This window comes from Capsaspora owczarzaki (genome assembly GCF_000151315.2).
Source record: "Capsaspora owczarzaki ATCC 30864 unplaced genomic scaffold supercont2.4, whole genome shotgun sequence".
NCBI classification, from domain to species: domain Eukaryota; class Filasterea; order Ministeriida; family Capsasporidae; genus Capsaspora; species Capsaspora owczarzaki.
The window spans coordinates 821,103-840,147 of NW_011887295.1; the positions used below are offsets into that span (position 1 = coordinate 821,103).

A 19,045-nucleotide genomic window follows, 5' to 3' on the forward strand; every position below is an offset into this window, starting at 1 on the left:
ATGACACGACCAGGTCGACTATCGAGGGAAGGGGTCGATTGGTTCAACACCCTCATGGCCCGCGCTGTGCAGCTCCGGAGAATATGTGAATAGTACAATCATCACCCATAGATGCAAGAGAAGCTGCAAATTTCATACACGAAGTCACAGAATGCAAAGTCAGAGAGTTGGACTTGCTCATCCTGGCAGCGGACATTCTGTAAAAGTGTTGAACTTACCATGTAGAAGATGACAAAAACACGCGCCATGGGATAAATGCGCAAAAACCGACCGAGACGAATGCTGCAAAGCAAAACGAGCCAAACAAACAAGCAAACAAGCAAACAAACAAACTGAGCTGTGCGCCTCCAGCCAATCGGTCAACCAAAATACACAAACCTGAACGTATCCAACACAGTAGCGGCTTGGCGAACTCGTCGCGTGAGGTTTGCGTTCGGCCTGGCCTCCATTGCAGCAGGGATGATGGAAGAAATGGGCCGCAACTTGGTATCTGTACAAATAGTGCCGTTCGAGAACATTCTAAATCGACAATGTGACACCGGCACAGGGTGAGGAACTTACTGTCTTCCTCCAGGCTATTCGCAGCTGGGGGATGATCAATCTGCAAGCGAACCTCTTTCGCACGCTGCAACAAGGATTTTCATGAAGAGTAAGCCGCCTTGACACAGCTTTTGGCGCAAAAGCATCATCTGCAAAGTCAAGCATTTTTACCTTGTTGCGTTCCGTCTCGAGCTGAAGGTGCAATGAGTTCTTCTCGGACATTAACGTCTCGATTTCAGTCTGCTTGCGAATGAGATTCTCTGTCAACGTGCGCAATCTGTTCTCGAGATCAACCTGATTGACAGAATTGTTGGTTCTGGTAGAAAGCTAATGAATGTTCAAAGTTCAAAGCAGCCAGCCAGTCAGCCACAAGCAAACAATCAAAAGTACACATCGAAAAACAGAGACCTCTCAGCGTCAAACAAACCTGTGCATGGAGTCGCTCGATTTCTGCAGCGCGGTCCAGCAATTGGGCTTGTAATGCCGTTTTTTGCTTGAATACTTCATTGCGAGCAAAGTCAGCGTCCTGCGGGGAAGGGGGGGGGGGAAGGCAAAACACACACAAAAAAGAAAAAAAAGCAAAAGCAAAGGACGTTAGGCGGCCTTCGAACAGGGGTCGCTTACAACGGAGCAAAACATCAGCCACATTGCTTTTTTGTTCACCTCAACTCGGGCGCGCATATCGGCAAGCAAATTGGTGTGGTTGGTCTTTTCTTCTTGCGCAGCGTTTTCAATTTCGTGAAGATGATCTTGCAGCATGTCCGTTTCTGCTTGATGTTGAGTTTCGAGTTCCTAGTGTAGAGCAACAGAACAAACCATCCCACGGGATTGAGCAAGGTGGCCTCTCAAAGGAGAAAGCACCATGCAGTCACATTTGGGTCTCATACTTGAATCTGTGAACGCAGCTGCGACACCTGCAACCGTGTTTCATTGAGTTCTTCCGACAGCTGGTCGCGTTCGCGTTGAGCCGCAATCAATTCTGATCGGGCAGCCTCGGCGCCGGGACCAGAGTTCATTAAAGTCGAGGATGTTTCGGCAAGCAGCCGCATGTCAGCAATCACCTTTTCCTTTGTCTGCAGAAGGAGCGGCACACAGAATGAATGAGATCGCAGCAGTACCAAACAACAAGCACTACACAAAGACGCCGAAGAATGCCAAGCGCGTCGTGCAAAAACAAAAAAAAAATACCTGAAGAACCTTGGCGGCGCGATTCTTGTATTCTGCAAACTCCGTCTTGATCGTATCGTTGTCCGACCGTTGAGCAGCGAGCGTCTGCTTCAACTGGCCAAGCTGAGTCATCTGATCTTGTGCTGCTGTGTGTGCAACGGTGAGCTGGCGCTCAAGATCGAGCCGCACTTCGTCGGTTTCGGCGCGCGTCTTGATTTGGGCCTGCTTGAGGCTGGCTGTGAGCTGAGTCTCAGCGTCCAGAAGGCGTTCAGCCTCCACCAATCGAGCTCTCAACGATTCAAACGCAGACGACTGAACCTCTGCAACTGCGGCTTGATCGTGGAGCACATCTTGCTTGACTTTTTGCAAATCAGTAATGGTGTTGTCCCGCAGCGAAAGAATCTTGTCCGACTCGAGCAGCTGTGCCTTCAATGCCTGCTGTTGGCGCTCGAGGTCTTTGATCTGGCCATGCAACTGCTCCTCGCGCAATGTCTGCTCGCGCACTTGCTGTTCTTTCGCGGCAACCTGACGTTCCACAACAGAGATTTGTTTCCGCGCCTCGTCAAGATTGATTTGCATGTTCTTGGAGCGTCGGCCGTGCAGTGCAATCTCCTCGTTCAACGACTTGATTTCGTTTCGAAGCATTGCAGTTTCATCCGCGGTCGAGACAGCGTGGCTGGCATGGCTGGCGGGAGTAGACGTGGCGGCTAACGATGCCGCAGAGTGCGCGCCAACCTCAGCATGATCACTCGACTGCACACTAGCTACCACAGGGTGCTGCGCAACGGGAGCGACAGAGGCAGCGAGGGCTGGCGTTGCGCAACGGGAGCGACAGAGGCAGCGAGGGCTGGCGTTGGTACACAAGCAACTGCAACTCTGCCGCTGCCTGTGGTCGCATGAGCGCTCGCGTCCGTCCTTACTGTCGTCGGCTCTGCAGCCCGGCTGGGCTTTGATGCACCAGCATGTCCCATCGAGTGAGTGGCAGTGTCTGCATCAGCCAACTCTGTTCGTCCTACCAAAGCGCCTGCACCCCCGCCCCGCACCCGCCATCATTGACGCCAAAGACAAAGCAGATTGAGCACCTCAATGAAAAACATCAGTGAAGCAATCATCCGACATTGATTTGGTGATGTCGTTCCAAGCAAACCCAGAAAAACCGTTTGACTTGCCTGCTTCAGTCAAGATTGAGCCAGGCGCACCGAGCTCATCTGGTCGACTCGGTTGGTTTGTGCTAACGCTATTGCTACCACTACTACTACTACTACCACTGTTGCTACTGTGGTGGTCGTGGCTGTGGTTGAGGTTGGCAGCGTCGTCGTCACCGTGCGCGGCGAGCAGGACACTCTCGTCGGCCTCAGGCTGCCACCCGCCATCGCCATCACCGTCGCCATCGCCAACAGATCCAAATCCAGAACCAGAGCCAGAGCCAGAGGTCGAGGTGCTGAGACCGAGCGAGAGCGGAACGCTGTTCTTGAGCGTCTCGTTGGCCTGCCGGTCAACAGAGTCGAGCAGCCGCTCAGCTCGGCCTGCCAGATCAGACAGCCACGACATTGCGGGGGAGGTTTTTGTTTTGTGAGGCGAAAAGAGTGAACTTTATCGAGTTAGGAGGAGCGCACTTTTGACCGAAGGACCTGTTGAATTTACGATGGGCTGAAGTGCTGAGAATTGACAACATCTGCGAATAACCTCAGACAACCCGGAAATTCACAAGCCATGTCGTTGGTGGGTGTGCACACGACCTCTACAGACGGAAACGCAACACTACACTGCATGGATGCTCGGAGGACGGCAATGTGAGACGCCGTGAAAGCGAAGTCAACATTGCGCTGAACACGCCAGCTCAAGCCCCACCCAGTAGGTACCCAGTCGGTCTGATTAGCTTTGAATCAAGAATTACTATATAATGTTGCTGTACTCGAACATGTTGGAACTGTGACGATAGAAACGAGAAAAGCACATTTGCGTGCTCAACGTTCAAATCCAGTCGCCTTGCTGCAACTTGAGCGGCAGGTACGTCTGCGTGAGATACTGAAAGCCAAAGTTACTCAACGCCTCTACACCAAACAACAGACGGGTTGTTGAGCACATGGTAGAAGAGCGTGTAACACAATTGCAATTGACGTACGAATTTCGGCTTTTTCTTTGGTCTTGAGCATGAGTTCCAACTCTGCCATCCACGCCGGGTTGTTCTAGAGCGAGGTGGCGCGACATGACAGGAACGACACGTGAGAAACAAACTGCGCACCGCATCTTCCTCGTACTTTGCAAGAACCCTGTTTTGGTACCTTGATAAAGTCTTCTTTTAGCAGGTCCTGACCGTACTTGATGTCGGACTCGGTCATGTCAAGGCGACACTCCTGCAAGAATACACAAAAGCAAAAAACAGCCGCACACGCGTGAGTGAACGGAACGATGCAAGAGTTTGACACCTGTTTTGCAGGGATGACTTGCCTTGGGAATATTATACGTCTCCAAATCAGACGGCCTCACTCCCAGCCACTTGATATCTGACGTTGTCAAGCTGGCACTGTCGTAGGACATATTCTTGGATCCACTCAGGTAGACGGACAAAATTTTCAAGCCGTACGGATCGCTGTCAACGAGCCCAAGGATAGGAATGTTGAGGCGCGTCTTGACCATGTTCAAAAACTGGGGACAGTCACATTCTAAAGGTGAGTATACACATGCAGCATGAATCTTTCCGCCGCACCCCCCCCGCGTCCCCGGACAAACGTGCTGCCATTCGACTTACCAAGCGAGTTGAAACGTCAGGTTGTCCACGTGCCTACAGACCAAGTACCAAACGACACTCAATGAGGAGAGCGAATTGGAAAACGCCGAACAACAAGAGAATTCAACTCTTTCAGACCGCTCACAGTGATGATGATGCAGGGGTATTGATTGTAAAAACGATCCTCGCTGAGACGCATGAATGCAGCATCTTTCTCGACTAGTAATACAAACTGAGCGTCGCCTTGCAAATCGGTGATGCGGTCAATCAGCGAGGGAATGGCCTTGGGGATGAAAAGCACACGCGTGAGTCAAAAGCGACACAATTTTCGAAACTTGCATAGTCAACTTATCTACCTTGCCGCCAACGCCCATTTTAGTACAGTCGATAAAGTCTCCTGAAAACAGTGGCATGGGCAAGTCAGTCAACATCAAACCCAATTCCATCGTCGTAGTCAGCACGTACCATCATCGCGGAATGTCACTCGACCAATAACGACGCCCTTCTCGCTTGCAACCACTAAAAGTAGGACAACATAAGCAGCAGCCATAGAGTGAGAAAACGCCACCCGAAACAAGCAGAACAAGACTGTCAAAAGGCGCTACCGTTCAAGCTGGTACGAGTGCAGCCAATCATGCAGGCAACATCGTCGAGAACGGCATCGGAATCATTCTGCTTTTCGAACAGTTTGACGTCCGTGTAGAACAGATCACGCTTTGTGATGTGAATGCGTTTGTTGAGGACCTCATGAACCAGCGAGAGAACGCGAGTTGTAATCGCGGTTTTGCTAAACCAAAGTAAACGCAAAAACAAAACCAAGCAACCAGATACAGGATACACGTCAAAAAGTTAAGGCGGATGCTTGGGAGCAATGAGACATTGACGAGAAAAAAAAGCAAAGTCAACAACAACCCAAAACAAAAAGTGACCTCACCGGACAGTGGCCGTGCTGCTGAACGGGCGGTTTGAAACTGCACTTTTCAGCACAATGCGTTCCAGTTGAGGAACATAGAGCTGGTTGGAGCTGGCGCGAGAAGGTACATCGTATGAGAAGCCTGTGGTAGGTTTGCGGATGAGAACCAAACAACACTTTTGTACGCAAGTCAAGAGTGTTCAACATGCTAGGGCGAACGCGTACCTGTGCCAGCCAAGATGGACTGAGCAGCTTGAATCACAATGCGTTCGATTGTCTGCGCAACATCAGCATCATCCATCACAGCGACTTCACGAGCTGTGCAGACGCACGTCATTCTGCGTGAGCAGCTGCGTTCAGAGCGTTCCAACCAATTTTGAAACGTTTCTCATACCATCAGAAATTCCAAGCTCCTCCAACGTCGCTCGGTGCTTGACAGATTGCTGCTGTGCCTTGGCCAGCTTGTTCACTTCTTGAAGCACAACAGCAGCGTCTTTTGAAGCCACGGCGAGCGGCCCCTTGCGTTTCGACACAGACGCCTTGGACAGCACCGCGACGGTGCCAGAATTGACACCCATCGTGTTACCACTGCTGCCAGCGCGCCGAAGCGGAGCCGCCGCTTCACCAGTGCGCTTGGTCTTTGGAGTGGAAGATGAGCGAGCCGATTTCCCGCGCAAATCGTCAAAATCGCCGTCGTCGTCGTCCTCCTGCTCCTCGTCTTCGTCGGCGTCGCTCAGCACAGAGGTTTTCTTCTTGCCGCGACGGTTGCCTCCACTGGTGCTGGTATCGTCACCAGCAGCAGCGGCAGACGACTGGCGGACGCGTTTGACTTGTGGCTTGGATTTCCCGCCAAATCGATCTTCTTCGCTGTCATCCTCGTCATCGTCCTCCTCAGCGGCGGCGTCATCGTCGTCGTCGTCATCGTCGTCGTCGTCATCATCATCATCATCATCACTCACGGGCTTGTGAGTGCGGCGTCGTGGACTTGGCTCAAAGGCAACGCTCCCATCGCTGTCCGAGTCGCCAGTCGCATACGCGACCGGTCTGCGTTTCCGCGCCGACGCTGCTTGGCTCATTTGATCAGAGTGGGGGTGCAAAATAAATGAATGAACCAATGGCAAAAAGTACAACTGAATTGAAACACCAAGTCTGCAGGGAGCAACGTCAGATCTGAAATCACAAGCGTCGTGTTCGTTGAAAACAATGAAGCAAACTACACGACGAAAACCAGAAACACAAAAATCAGTCGAACGACGACACGGCACTTTGACTACTTGGATGCAAAGTCTTGCAGATTCCTCTTGTTCCAATGGAGGATCGCTGATGCTGGATCGGACATGGAGGGCGGCGATGCGTGCCTCGAACCTTCCAACGACTGAATGGCGCTCGGCGAGAGGCGCACTCGCCTGGAAACAAGCTGGAGGTGACCGTTGGTCATGGACACCGACAGGCGCATTGGTGGATCAGAGTCACTGGCAGTTTCACTACCACGATCTGAGTTTTGTGGACCCGTGCGTTCGGGCGTATCCTCAGCTGCGAGCGGAGCTCTGGAGGCCGAATCGCGATCGGTAAACAGAACACGCGCAACTTTGAGCTGAGTGTCCTTGGACAGAATGCTGGACGTGCGCCATCGCGTTGACCGGGCAACGCCACCCGCAGGGCGAGGGACCGGCGGTTGCTGCCGTTGAACTTGTGAAGAATGAGGCCGCACAACAAAGCGACGCGCTTGACTGACTTGCTGGAACGAGTCCACCATCATGGTTTGGGATGGCGCTTGCCCGGACCATAATAGGGACGACGAGTCAAGTGCGGTTGGTGCACAACCAGGGACAATGTCGGCAGCGCCTGTCCGGTCGGCATCCGTTTGGATGAACTCGTCCTCGAGATCTCCATCATCCTCGTCCGCCCTCCACGTGTCGTCGCTCTGCTGCAAACGGATATCATTGTCCACGGGAATCGTTGTTTGCTCTCCAAGCTCAGGCATGTCTTCCGGCTTGGATTCTGCAAGGGATGTTGGATGTTCTGGCACGTTCTTGGCCAGCACCTCATTCTGTTGGAGCGGGGTGGTAGACTCAGACACACTGGACAGCTTGCGAACTTGCAACGGCGGGGCATTCGGACCCATTCGTTCCAGCCCTGTTGCCAAATCCGGGTTGAGGGTTTTGCTGGATTGGCGTTGATTTTTGCCTTCAGCGGGCAGCGCGAAGGGCTCGGGCTGCCTCTTCTCCAGCGGAGCCGCTGTGCCAAAGGCAGGTTCAGGTACGCACCGGTCGCCCATCGAGACACGGCCGCGAGGCATGGCTGCAAAAGCGGAGCCGCTCATTGCGGCGTAATGCATCCAAAGCGGCGGCATCATGAACATTGGGGGCATCATGGGCCCAAAGAACGGAGCCGTTCCGGGCATTCCGTAGGCAAAAGGGAATGCAGGCATTAGGTGTGATCCGGGATAGCCATAGAGAGCAGGCCACGGAGCCGCTGCGACCGGGAACGACGACGTCGGCGCACGCGGCGGCAAAGTCGGCTGATTTGCTCGTGGCGCCGACTCTGGCACAAGCGCCACCTCGGACGATTGGGTGTCGGCTTTCGAGTTCTGACACAACAGGGCGCTTTTGGAATCCACATCGGCTGGCTTGGTGAGCTGGAAGAGGCCGTCGGCAGCGGCACTGGCGGCAGTGGGCTGCTGAAGCACAGGCGATCAACGGAAAGCAAACCAAACCAAATATCAACGATCAGCGCACCGAAAATGAACGCCAAGCGCCGCTTTCATCTCCACTTGAGATAAACCTTTCGGCGCGTTTGGAATTAAGTTCTTGCCACATCGATCTACAACATGGCAGCAAGGGAAGGGGCGGCAGAGGAGGCCCTGGGACGTGCACATTGTAGAGTGTGTTTGTTACCGCGTCTGTTGTTTGGACTGGGGTCGGTTTCGGCATTATTTCGGATGCAAAAAGAATGAAGAGTAAACTGACTTTGTCATGATTGTCGAGTTTTTGAATACATGTATTGATTTTGGAAATGCGACCGTTGATGTGAAGTGACTGCACACTTCATTTGATTGACCGAGAGAAAAAAAGCAGGCGCAGGAAACAGCGAGGAAACAACAGTCACGACCTGTGCCAGAACATTCACCGAGAGCACATGGTACAAGAGTGCGGAAATGACATGCATGAAGAAGGAAGGAACGTTCGAAACATCACATCTACAAGGGATTAATCCTGGACGAGGACGAAAACACGAATACAGCAACCCCCGCTTGCCATCAAGAATCCAACAAAGTGAGGATGCTTCCAAAGGACGGGCGATCATCAATGATATCGTCAAGACACTCGAGAGCGAGCGTGACAATCTCGCTGACACTCGGTTGTTCTGCCTCGGGTAGGTTGAGGGCCGAGTCCAGCATGTCCAGGAACTTTTGGCTTTTCACAGCTTTCCGCGTTTCTCCTTTCAGGCGATTGCTAGGCTTGAGTGCAGTCAACAGTTCCAGCAGAATCATGCCAAACGCGTAGACAGCCGTCTTGTTGGTCATGCGGCCTTCCTCAAAGAACTCCGGACACATGTAAGGAGCTGCGCCTTGCACCAACTGGGGAACTGCGCCTTGCACAAGCTGGGTGCAAATGTAGCTCTTCTCATCGAGGTGTTGGGCGGCGCGGAAGAGACCAAAATCAGACACTTTCGCGTTGAAATGCGCGTCCAGCAGCACGTTGTCGGTCTTCAGGTCGAAGTGAAATAGTGGCTTGTCAGAGAAGGCTCCCTGGATGTAGTGCATGCCACGGGCAACATCAGCCGCAATGCGATGACGCTGGGACCAGGTCAGCGGAGGAGTGTTGTTTTTGCGATTCAAGCGATCGCGAACAGAGCCATTGGGCATGAACTCGTACACCAGGCATCGCTCGTCACCGTCCTCTGCATACGACAGAATAGCAACAACATTCGGGTGGCGGAATTTCGCCAACGAGTGCAGTTCCGACTTGAATTCGGCAGAGCCTTGCTTGGATTCGGCAGACAACTTCTTGATGGCGACACGAGAGCCCGACACACTGGCGCCGTACACGCGACCAAACGCTCCCTCGCCGAGCAGATACTTGGCAGCAAAATTGTTTGTGGCGGTGACAAGCGTTGCGAGAGAAACTCGCGGGATGGGTCCGTCAAAGTTCGCTGCCGAGCCAACACCTGGTTGGTTGCGCTTCAGCACGTCAATCCGATCAAGTGCTGACTTCAGTTCAAGATCCTTGGCAGCGAGATCGGAGCGAAGCTGTTGCAGCTCCTGATCTTTGGCAGCGAGCTCCTGGTCTTTGGCAGCCAGCTCGAAGCGGACCTTCTGGTTCTCGGCCTCAAGGGTGGTAGTCCGAGTGATCGCGGCGCTGGTACGAGCAAAAATCTGAGCCAATTCATCATTCGAAGGAGCACGCTGGTCGTCAAGGCTACCAAAACAAACCAATGGCGCCAAAGCAAGTGAAGCCTTACTCCAAGTCACAAATGGCATTGCCCGTTTGCCTGAATGCAGCGATTCCGTCAGTTGTCAGGAAGTTGTTGTTCAAACTGTGTTTGTCGGTCACATTGCAGAATGTAGCATGAGTCTAGCGATTGTGAGGGCATATTGAAACAACCCAATACTTACTACAGCATAGTCAGCGTCTCGTTCACTTTGAGTGCCTCGGCGATCGCTCGCGCTCCCGCATCGCCAATCTGATTCGAACCCAGACTGCTCGTCCCATCCATCAGTGAGCACCCTGAATCTACTCTCTGGAAGTCACCCACTCACATGCCTCTGTCAAAACGAGCGACTTACTCGAGCTTGGTCACCGTCGTATTCGCTTTGAGTGCTTCAGCAAGTGCCTGCGCTCCAGTACAGGTAATCTGATTCTCCCACAGACTGTCCGTCCCATCAGTGAGCACTCTGCATGTCTCTGCTGAAACCACCCACTTGCATGCATCAGTAAGTTTGAGCGACTTTACTAGAGCTCGGTCAGCGTGGTGTTCACCTCAAGTGCCTCAGCAATTGCCTGTGCTCCATCATCGCCAATCTTATTCTGGTACAGACTGTCCAAGTCCCATCTCTCAATGAGCACTGAATGCCATCTGCCGAATCACCCCTCACTTGCATCAGTCAAAGTGAACTGCCGTACGCGAGATCAGTCAGCGTCGTGTTCACCTTGAGTGCATCAGCAATCGCCTGCGCTCCAGCAGCGCCAATCTGATTCTGCCACAGACTACTCGTTGCTCTCATCAGTGAGCACTTTTCGTCCTCTGTATTGCCCATTCACATGCATCAGTAGCTCTGAGATGTCTTACCCTAGCGTAGTCAGCGTCTTGTTCACCTTGAGTGCCTCAGCGATCGCCTGCGCTCCAGCATCGCCAATCTGATTCTCGTCCAGACTGTCCATCCCTCTCGATCAGTGAGTAACTCTGAATTCCCTCTGCTTCAATCCTCCATTCACATGCGCCAGTCAAAGAGAGATGACGTACTCGAGCTTGGTCAAAGTATTGTTCACTTTGAGTGTCTCAGCAAATGCGCGCGCTCCAGCATCGCCAATCCGATTCTCTGTCAGACTGTCCAGTCGCTTCCATAAGTGAGTACTCTGAATGCCTCGACTGAATCGTCCACTCACATGCATCGGTAAACGTCAGATGCCTTACTCGACCACTGTTAAAGTGCAGTTCGCTCTGACGGCCTCAGCAATCGCCCGCGCTCCAACATCGGCAATCAGATTGCCACCTAACCTGCTCGTCCCCTCCACCAGTGAGCACGAAGCATCCACTCACACGTGTCGGTCAACATGAGATGCCTTACTTGAGCTCAGTCATTGTCGTGTTCACTTTGATAGCTTCAGCAACCGCCTTCGCGTCAGCGTTGCCAATCTGTTTCTTGCACAGGCTGTGCTTCACTCTGTCAACACACAACGTACACCTTCCAATATTTTCGGCTTTTGCTTACTCGAGCAGTTGACTCGCATCCTCGACCGTGTCAAACAACTGTTGCTGTTTTTCAGTCATATTCTGGTACGACAGCATTTGGAAGCACGCTGAATCAATGCAGCAAAACAAATGACTGCTCACCGGCGAACTCTTTTGGAAATGGTGAAATCTGCATTGCTAACTTGGATGATACATTACACTTTGATAAAACCGCTCACTCACGCTCTGCGACAGGATTCATGAACTCGGCGTCAGCTCGACCAGAATGAAGCGCGCATGTTGAGCACAGTGCACTTCGAGCACGATCGAGTCCTTCGTCGTCCCAGCACTTGGCTCGAGCACTGCCGATTCGTGAGACCTGACGCACACGCTTGGGTGGGTTGTCGACCGAACAAGAAACGACCTGGACAGCAATCTCGCCACTCAAAGCGTGCACAAAGCAGGTAGTGGCACCTGGGACGACTCGTGAGAAGTACCCACCCGAAATGAGCTCCAGAACGGACGTCGTGGACTGACACTGCGCCCGGCGTGTCATGACGTTGAAATCGGTTGCCACTCCGTCGAGACGAGTGCAGCCAACCTGCTCTTCGCCATGGAAGGTGATCGGCTGTAGCCGTTGCATTGTATGGTTCCAAATGGTGCGTGGCAGACTTGCATCCTCATCCTTGGTCGTGCATGTGATGGTCATTGGGGTGCCACTTGTTTGAAGGAGTGTTCGTGCGATCCCCGGAAATGACGAGAACGGTCCAGCGGCGCCGACTTGCGCAGCGCTGATGCGCCAGACGAACGAGTCGATGGATGCACCGGCAGGTGACACGGCAAGCTCCGTGGTTGTCCCGAGGCCGTTCTTCCATGGCATCGTCCGGTAGTCGCTCTGCGCGAGAAATCTGAGCGTCATTCCAAATCGAGGCAAAGACTGAGCAGTCTTGCCATTGCTCGATTGAGACACTTTGATGGAGAGCTCGCAACTTTGCTTTGTAGTACTGTACAACGCGAGGGTGCAGTACAAATCACTGTATCAGATCGAGTGAGACGCAGTCCTTAACATTCATACTGAAAGCAAACCGCGCGGCTGAGATTCTGACGACTCAGACTGAGCCTTGTTTGCTTTCCAATCAAATCAATGGCAACCAATAATGCAAATCAAGCACTAGCTGCAGAGCAACAACTCAGACAACGGCGTCGAGATGGAGACACCACGACGTCCACGCCGACTGACAGCGGCAGCACTATGGGCTCCAGCCAAGCCACGCCGGCATCCAGCTGTCTGGGTCAACTCGTATGCCGTGATGGACGAAATCTCGATGTGATGTCATTGCCTGGCATTGGCTTTTGGTATGCTCACCACCCGTTGGATCTGTCCCTGCATTGATTGCCAGCTGCGCTGCTGCTGCAAGTGCGGAGCCGTCTGCTGCGGATGCTTTGTCGTCCTCATTGCGCTACTCTTCGTCTTCCTCATGCTCGTGTTCAAGTATGGCACAATTGAGATCCAGCAAGGCGATCAAACATTTCGCTGGAACGCCAACGACGATCATGTTAGTTGAGCCTTGGGCGCAAACTCTCAGTCAGTCTGATGTGATACAAGGATTGTACGAACCATAGTTGATCTGTTTGGTACTGTTGGCACAGGAATGGACAAACTGGCATGTTGTACCGGGACATCGCTCGCTGCAAGAGCATTACCGCACGATTGGAGTCAAGGATACCGCCACGCGCGAAGAAATCAAGGCTGCATACCGCGAGTTAGTCTTCCAATAGTAAGCCAAGTTGCAACTTGATCAAAGTCACAACCTTCCGATTTTTCGGGAGCATGGGGGTGCGGGGAAGAGGGAAGAGGGAGGGGACTAGAGCGAACTTTATTTTGCATGCGAACGCTCACGCCTTTGACCATGCACATAGTCACCCGGACAGAAATCCAGACTGCGAAGAATGTCCAGACCAGTTCATGAAGATACAGTGAGTGAGACTGCGATCCGTGTCGAATGTGGAGCGAGCAAGATGTTAATCTTTGACACCCTGATTGTGCTGTTTTTGTTGTCAGAACCGCGTATGAGCAAATAAGAAGCGCTCGCCATTCCTCAAGCGAGTCTTCCTCAAGCGGCCGACACGCTCCAAGCGATCCTTCTTCTGAACGCCGGAAGCCCAGTCGAAACCGAAGAAACTAGTTTTGTCTTTTCAATATCGATTGTATTTCGGGAATTCTGACTCCGAACACCACCATCCATGCTGCAATTATCCAGGCTACAACTTGGCATGAGTGTAAGTAGACGCACTCACGACTAGGGAAGGTGTGAGGTCGGCAAGTTTTGAGCACCCCGCCAGCTGCATTGCGAGCTTGAGTTCTTGTTGCAAAAGCGTCAGGGCGATCTGCACACCTTCCTCGCCCTGTCATGGAACACAGTCCAAAGTGAAAGGCAAGTTCGCGGAATGAAAGTGCAAAAGCGCCTCCTTTAATCAACCGTTGGCATCATTCACATACCTTGTACGCCAAGCCCCACAACACTGGCCGGCCAACAAACACTGCCTTTGCGCCCAGAGCCAGAGCCATCAGCACGTCAGTGCCACGTCGAACGCCGCCGTCCAGATAAACGTCACAGCGGGAGCCCACGGCAGCGACAATGCCAGGGAGCGCCTCAATCTAATCACGCACCAAGGTGGAAAAAAAAAAAAAAAAAAAAAGAACCACAGGTCGAATCCATTAAATGCCGTTGAACAAACGCGCAAGAGACAGACACACAATGGCGACACACAGGGGGCCCCCGGATGCTTACGGTTGCTGGCACTCCATCCAGCTGCCGTGCTCCGTGATTGGAGACCAGAATGCCTTGCACGCCGTGATCGACTGCAAGAGTCGCGTCTTCTGGTGACAAGACGCCCTTGAGAATGATTGGGAGCTTGGTGATGGATTGCAGCCACTTGGAGATTGTAGATCAAACATCCAAAGGTGAACATTCAACAGGACTGCTGGAAGCAAAGACAGGCACAATGCAAACACAATGCAAACACAATCACTACCTTGACATCCTTCCATGTCAGAGTCTGATCAATCTGCGCCGCGACGTAGGCAGCGAGCCCGGAATCCTGCCAGAATTGTTCCACGAAAAACAACGCGCAAAATTATCCACACTGGTGAGCGCTGAATCGCTCACGCCGAGATGAACACGCATCACCACCCACTTTCTACCTTCTTGTCAGTGATCGACACTCCCGTAGCCTTGCTGTCAGTCTCGCTAAAATTGGCGAGACGGAGGTGTGGAGGGAGGCGGAATCCATTCCGGATATCCGCTTCGCGGCGCCCAAGAATTGGCGTATCGACGGTCAGCACCAGTGCAGTGTATCCAGACTGCTCGGCGCGCTTGACGAGCTGGGCGGTGACTGCACGGTCTCGGTAGACATAGAGCTGAAACCAGCGCGCACCGGCATTTCCGTTCGCAGCGGCCACGTCCTCAATGGACGTCGTCGACCAGGAGCTCAAAATCATGAGCGACTCTGAAGCAGCAGCGGCTGAGCTCGGATGTTTGTTTGTGTGAGTTTTCAAAGTACAATGTTTCAGAATGATTGGTGAGTTGCAATCCGTTTGGCCGGCCCAGATTCTCAAAAGCGGGCAACGGAAATTCTCACCTCGAGCAGTGGCAATCTCGCCGTCGGGATGAGCCATGCGCTGCATCGCAGTCGGAGCAATGCAGATGGGCGAGGCGAGCGTCTGGGTGCCGTTGAGCAGCGAGACGCCGAGGTCCACTTGCGACACGTCGCGCAGAATCCGAGGCAGGAATCGCAGCCGGTAGAACGCCGCGCGGTTTTCAGCCAGTGTGCGCTGGTCGTTGGCGCCAGACGAGTAGTAGTCGAAGGCGTTCTTCGGAAGGTGCGTGCGCGCGTGCTGCTCGAGCTCGTCAATGCAGGTGACGATCTGGCTGTGAGCCATTTTCAACGTAAATGCCAAGGAAGGGGAGGATGATTGTTGACTGTGACCCTGAATCTAACAAATAGTGCAATGCAACGGCAATCCAAAACAACAACGACCGAGCTCGACCGACCGACCGTGCCGTGATTGAAACAGCAAAAGCAAAAGCAAGTCGGCAATGCAGTTTCCATCTCGCTCGCTCTCCAACTCTCTCTCTCTCTCCCTTGGCTCCATCCAAGTTTCGTTATAGCGAGTCCACTGTCAGGTAATTACAAAAAACCCTGACCCTTCAGTCGACATTTTCTGAGTGGAGCAGAGATCACACTTGTTCTTTTCTTCCAGTTGATCTCTCATTGCCCTCCATTCCCCCAGTTTCCATCCAAGTCCAGAACAAACAAATGTCGTCGTCGCTTGAGGAAGTGAATCCGACGCCCGAGGTTGGCATGACGCAGGAGCTGCACTCGCCGCCGGACGCCGACATCAATGAGGTTGAGCGGCCCTGGGCTCAGCTTCTTCCACTGCACCAAGACTACCACTCCATCGGTAACCCCCTATCCACCGCCTTGCTTTCGTTCTCCTTCATGCTTGTGCTGACGTGGGGGGTTTGCTCCAGCCGCTGTGGGTCGGTCGCTCTTGTGCGCGCAAACCTGTCTTGCTTGCTTCTCAGCTCTTTGACCCTCATCTCGCTCTGTTGCGTTTGGCTTCTCGATCGCTCACCCCTCGTCTCACTCACTCGCCAACTCATTCACTCACTCAGTCAATTCTGTCTCACTCGCCCGCCCGCCCTCGCTTCCGTCGCTCATCCCCATTTTTCAATGCCTTTTTTTTTTTGTGGTGATCTTGCAATTTTTTTTTTTTTTTTTTTTTGGCGGGAAATCTCCTCTGCTTTGAAGACCAAAAAGCTCGTTTTCTTCATCTGTCTGTCTGATTGAGAGCGAAACATACAAAAAACACAACAAACACAGCAGCAACAAAGTGCAAGCAGCAAACGCAACAACCGAACAAAACATTTTTCCAAAAGAAGGTTGACTTCTTAGATTTTGTGCGCACAACAATAAGGATCTGACGTTTTTTTTGTTGATTGGATTTGATTTGATGTTGAGCAGACCTGATCGCTGCCAGCTACGTATTCGGCCGTCACACTTCGTCCGATTTCCTCTTGAAAGACCCGTCGGCGAGCAACACGCACTGCAGAATCTTCCAGGAGATGGACGACCAAGGGTCGAGCATGCTCGCCTTCCTCGAGGACCTGTCGTCGAACGGAACGTTCATTAACGACCGCAAGGTGGGCAAGGGCAAGCGCCAGGTCTTGAATCACGGCGACGAAATTAGCGTGGCGCACCCCAAGCGCAAGATTTATTCCTTCCACGATCTCTCGAACGCAGCTGATCGCGACACTCTGACCGACTGCGATGAGATTAACGCACGCTTTGGTTTGCGGAAAGTGCTTGGGCGCGGCGCGTCTGGCGAGGTCAAGCTGGCCGTCGACCGCGCGACGGGCGAGCAGTTTGCCGTCAAAATCATTCCAAAGAGCAAGGCCAACACGCCAAAGCAAAAGGAGAGCGTCCTGTCTGAGGGCCGCATTTTGAGCACCATCTCGCATCCCAGCATCATCCGCGTGTTTGACATGTTCGAGACACCCAACACTTTCTACATTGTGCTCGAGCTCGTGAACGGTGGCGAGCTGTTTGATCTCATTGTCAAGGAGAGCAAATTCAAGGACGCCGAGGCCAAGTTCCTCTTCCGCCAAATGCTGCTGGCCGTCAAGCTGCTGCACGACAACGACATTGCGCATCGCGATCTAAAGCCCGAAAACATTCTCATCACGCAAGTGGACGACGACACTCTGATCAAGCTCAGCGACTTTGGGCTTGCAAAGCTTGTTGGAGATGCCAACCAATTCAGAATGCAGACGCTTTGCGGCACCCCCAACTATCTCGCACCCGAGGTCTTGATTGGCGCCGGCCAGAAGGCCTACAGCAACGTTGTCGACATGTGGTCGCTCGGTGTCATTCTATTTATCTGTCTCTGCGGCTATCCCCCGTTCTCGGAGGAGATTACAACCCACACCCTGCACGAGCAAATTACCAAGGGCATTCTGAACTTTATTCCAGAGTACTGGAAGAACGTGTCGCCCGATGCCGTCGACCTGATCAAGCAACTGATTCAGGTCGACCCCAGCAAGCGTCTTACTGCCGCCGCCGCCCTCGAGCACCCTTGGCTGCAAGACGAGGCTGTCACTGCCCGCGTCGACGACCTGTATCGCCGCGTGGCTGCTCGTAGCGTTGCCCCCGCCGCTCCAGTGGCTGAGGCTGTTTCTCGCAGCAAGCGACCTCACGAAGAAGATGACGCAGAGGACGAGGCCAACCCTGTGGCCGTCTCCAAGAAGCCGCGCAACTGAGTGTTGCATTTTGAATAGAACTGCTCGAGATTGGATGTATTTTTTTTTTCGGTTGCTTTGTTTTCCTTGTGGGGTGGCCCTTAGCTTGGTCTCGTTGATTGGTTGTGTGCACCTCGCTTTGGTTGGTGTCCTCCCCCCGCTCCCATCCCCGCTTCTCTTCTGAGTGAGCAGTGTTGTATTTTTGTTTGATCAATGAATGAAGAAAATGTGTTGTTCAATTGTTTTTTTGTTATTGTTGTTGTTGTTATTGAAAACGGGCACCCATCATTGTCGAGAAGCGCATGTCATGTCATGCTTGCTTCTCAAGCAAAGCAATCTCCTCTTCAATAGCTTGGCGACGCGAAAGCTTTTCCAGCTGATTGGCATCAGGAGCTGCGTCGGGGGTGCGCTTGAGCGATTCTTCAAGCTCAACAATCTGTCGCAGCTTCTTCTTCAACCCTCGCAAGTGCCGAGCTTGCGCAGCAGGATCGGACAGGTCTTCACCTGTGGAGGATTCGGCAGCAGCAGCGGCAGCGGCAGAGGACGACGCGCCCGGATGCGAATCAGCAGCCTTTCGACCGATCGACCCGGCGGGGAAGGCAGCGGCGCGAAGACTGTCAATCTCAGCCTGCTCAGCCAGCGAGATCTGCTGCACCTGGTCTGAAACTTGCGAGACATCTTCGTCGTCGTCTCCCTCGCCGTCTTGGCCTTGCTTCTTCTTTTCCTTGCGTTTGGCATTCTTTTTGGCAGCCTTGGACATGGCCTGTTGATTCTGCGCCGCAATGTCTTCGACCGTCATTCCAGGCTTGAGCCCAGGAATCTAGTCATTCGAGCGAAGTGTTGTTGAAAGCAGCATGTATGCGTTCGTGAAATTCATTCAAAAAGCCAATCCAACCATCGAAAGAGTACTACTCACCACAGGAGGTTCATCCGCGCGCATCGGATTGACATACTTGGGCTGCTCTGCCTGCGGAATGTATCTGTGTCAAACATGGCACTTCCAAGTGAGCGATGGACTGTCTGGAGAGCGAGGATTTCGTGTTCCAAGACGGACGGACGCTGATGCTCCATTCCCCGTGTCATTCAGTTTTGGACTTGTGGCTCTGCTCTGTCTCTGTTTCTTGTTTGTAGAGGGGGGAGGGAGAGGGGCGCGCGCATGGGAACGGAGGAAAGCAGCGAAACCTCACCCGGCCTTGACGCGTCGCTCCTTGCGCATGGTGCCGTCTGGGCGCCGTGACGCGGCAATCACCGTCTCGCCCTGCGCGTTAGTCTGATCAGCAAAAAGGGGGAGTTGGTGGTTGTGAGCGACAGACAGTTTGTTCAACATGTCCATTGCAACAAAATCCAACAAGCACCTTGTAGACGGACGACATTCGGTTTTGGGTGTTTTGCTCAGATGCAACAAAAAGACTGAGATTGAAGGATGAGCTTACTCAGATCGACTCGCTCCCTTCCCGTTGTTCGTTGATTTGCTTGCTCGAGCAGTGCTGCAATTCA

The 19,045-nt window shown here is 52.9% G+C and overlaps 8 protein-coding genes across 8 annotated transcripts; 2 read left to right on the top strand and 6 right to left on the bottom strand.

The window, feature by feature from the left end:
* Positions 1-18: 18 nt before the first annotated feature.
* CAOG_03055 (hypothetical protein) lies at positions 19-3,258 on the bottom strand (the record flags this gene model as incomplete). The annotated part of the gene is made up of 10 exons (XM_004363837.2): positions 19-123; positions 219-282; positions 379-490; positions 562-625; positions 712-867; positions 968-1,066; positions 1,204-1,332; positions 1,428-1,613; positions 1,729-2,516; positions 2,955-3,258. The coding sequence occupies 10 exons, from the start codon at positions 3,256-3,258 to the stop codon at positions 19-21; spliced, it is 2,007 nt and encodes a 668-aa protein (XP_004363894.2).
* Positions 3,259-3,603: 345 nt separating this feature from the next.
* On the bottom strand, positions 3,604-6,278 carry CAOG_03056 (topoisomerase). Its single transcript, XM_004363838.2, has 12 exons — positions 5,746-6,278; positions 5,577-5,669; positions 5,373-5,493; positions 5,044-5,225; positions 4,904-4,957; positions 4,795-4,835; positions 4,584-4,721; positions 4,460-4,492; positions 4,159-4,356; positions 3,993-4,064; positions 3,833-3,896; positions 3,604-3,761 (listed from the first exon to the last, which is right to left on the bottom strand). The coding sequence occupies exons 1-12, from the start codon at positions 5,927-5,929 to the stop codon at positions 3,682-3,684; spliced, it is 1,260 nt and encodes a 419-aa protein (XP_004363895.2). The 5' UTR covers positions 5,930-6,278; the 3' UTR covers positions 3,604-3,681.
* A 343-nt stretch (positions 6,279-6,621) lies between these two features.
* CAOG_03057 (hypothetical protein) lies at positions 6,622-7,782 on the bottom strand (the record flags this gene model as incomplete). The annotated part of the gene is made up of 1 exon (XM_004363839.1): positions 6,622-7,782. One exon carries the CDS (start codon positions 7,780-7,782, stop codon positions 6,622-6,624), a length of 1,161 nt encoding a protein of 386 aa, XP_004363896.1.
* An 828-nt stretch (positions 7,783-8,610) lies between these two features.
* Positions 8,611-11,411, bottom strand: CAOG_03058 (hypothetical protein; the record flags this gene model as incomplete). The annotated part of the gene is made up of 11 exons (XM_004363840.2): positions 11,287-11,411; positions 11,143-11,226; positions 10,989-11,072; positions 10,818-10,901; positions 10,644-10,727; positions 10,478-10,561; positions 10,308-10,391; positions 10,141-10,224; positions 9,970-10,053; positions 9,816-9,890; positions 8,611-9,772 (listed from the first exon to the last, which is right to left on the bottom strand). Exons 1-11 carry the CDS (start codon positions 11,361-11,363, stop codon positions 8,611-8,613), a joined length of 1,986 nt encoding a protein of 661 aa, XP_004363897.2. The 5' UTR covers positions 11,364-11,411.
* Positions 11,412-12,315: 904 nt separating this feature from the next.
* CAOG_03059 (hypothetical protein) lies at positions 12,316-13,490 on the top strand. The gene is made up of 5 exons (XM_004363841.2): positions 12,316-12,546; positions 12,647-12,802; positions 12,897-13,024; positions 13,167-13,223; positions 13,309-13,490. Exons 1-5 carry the CDS (start codon positions 12,391-12,393, stop codon positions 13,430-13,432), a joined length of 621 nt encoding a protein of 206 aa, XP_004363898.1. The 5' UTR covers positions 12,316-12,390; the 3' UTR covers positions 13,433-13,490.
* CAOG_03060 (peroxisomal glycolate oxidase) lies at positions 13,433-15,195 on the bottom strand. Its single transcript, XM_004363842.2, has 6 exons — positions 14,889-15,195; positions 14,452-14,771; positions 14,283-14,348; positions 14,039-14,182; positions 13,747-13,905; positions 13,433-13,652 (listed from the first exon to the last, which is right to left on the bottom strand). The coding sequence occupies exons 1-6, from the start codon at positions 15,187-15,189 to the stop codon at positions 13,509-13,511; spliced, it is 1,134 nt and encodes a 377-aa protein (XP_004363899.2). The 5' UTR covers positions 15,190-15,195; the 3' UTR covers positions 13,433-13,508.
* A 273-nt stretch (positions 15,196-15,468) lies between these two features.
* On the top strand, positions 15,469-17,779 carry CAOG_03061 (checkpoint and tumor suppressor protein 2). The gene is made up of 2 exons (XM_004363843.2): positions 15,469-15,711; positions 16,275-17,779. Exons 1-2 carry the CDS (start codon positions 15,567-15,569, stop codon positions 17,567-17,569), a joined length of 1,440 nt encoding a protein of 479 aa, XP_004363900.1. The 5' UTR covers positions 15,469-15,566; the 3' UTR covers positions 17,570-17,779.
* CAOG_03062 (hypothetical protein) lies at positions 17,778-18,993 on the bottom strand. Its single transcript, XM_004363844.2, has 4 exons — positions 18,904-18,993; positions 18,736-18,818; positions 18,465-18,528; positions 17,778-18,368 (listed from the first exon to the last, which is right to left on the bottom strand). The coding sequence occupies exons 1-4, from the start codon at positions 18,919-18,921 to the stop codon at positions 17,859-17,861; spliced, it is 675 nt and encodes a 224-aa protein (XP_004363901.1). The 5' UTR covers positions 18,922-18,993; the 3' UTR covers positions 17,778-17,858.
* Between the last annotated feature and the right edge of the window lie 52 nt (positions 18,994-19,045).

Bases quoted from the DNA above. Each gene is read 5' to 3' on its own strand.
- CAOG_03060 (XM_004363842.2), bottom strand. From the start codon at position 15,189: ATGGCTCACAGCCAGATCGTCACCTGCATTGACGAGCTCGAGCAGCAC. The intron at 14,183-14,282 runs GTAGTGATTGTG...ACAATCTCCAAG, and splicing joins TGACATGGAAGGATGTCAAG to TGGCTGCAATCCATCACCAA. The intron at 13,906-14,038 runs GTAAGCATCCGG...GTGCGTGATTAG, and splicing joins TGGATGGAGTGCCAGCAACC to ATTGAGGCGCTCCCTGGCAT.
- CAOG_03056 (XM_004363838.2), bottom strand. From the start codon at position 5,929: ATGGGTGTCAATTCTGGCACCGTCGCGGTGCTGTCCAAGGCGTCTGTG. The intron at 4,958-5,043 runs GTAGCGCCTTTT...TCCTACTTTTAG, and splicing joins CACTCGTACCAGCTTGAACG to TGGTTGCAAGCGAGAAGGGC. The intron at 4,722-4,794 runs GTAGATAAGTTG...TTCATCCCCAAG, and splicing joins AAATGGGCGTTGGCGGCAAG to GCCATTCCCTCGCTGATTGA.
- CAOG_03059 (XM_004363841.2), top strand. From the start codon at position 12,391: ATGGCAACCAATAATGCAAATCAAGCACTAGCTGCAGAGCAACAACTC. The intron at 12,803-12,896 runs GTTAGTTGAGCC...CTGTTGGCACAG, and splicing joins GGAACGCCAACGACGATCAT to GAATGGACAAACTGGCATGT. The intron at 13,025-13,166 runs GTAAGCCAAGTT...CCATGCACATAG, and splicing joins CGCGAGTTAGTCTTCCAATA to TCACCCGGACAGAAATCCAG.
- CAOG_03062 (XM_004363844.2), bottom strand. The intron at 18,529-18,735 runs GTGAGGTTTCGC...TGTTTGACACAG, and splicing joins GAGCGACGCGTCAAGGCCGG to ATACATTCCGCAGGCAGAGC. The intron at 18,369-18,464 runs GTGAGTAGTACT...TCGAATGACTAG, and splicing joins GCGCGGATGAACCTCCTGTG to ATTCCTGGGCTCAAGCCTGG.
- CAOG_03061 (XM_004363843.2), top strand. From the start codon at position 15,567: ATGTCGTCGTCGCTTGAGGAAGTGAATCCGACGCCCGAGGTTGGCATG. The intron at 15,712-16,274 runs GTAACCCCCTAT...GATGTTGAGCAG, and splicing joins CCAAGACTACCACTCCATCG to ACCTGATCGCTGCCAGCTAC.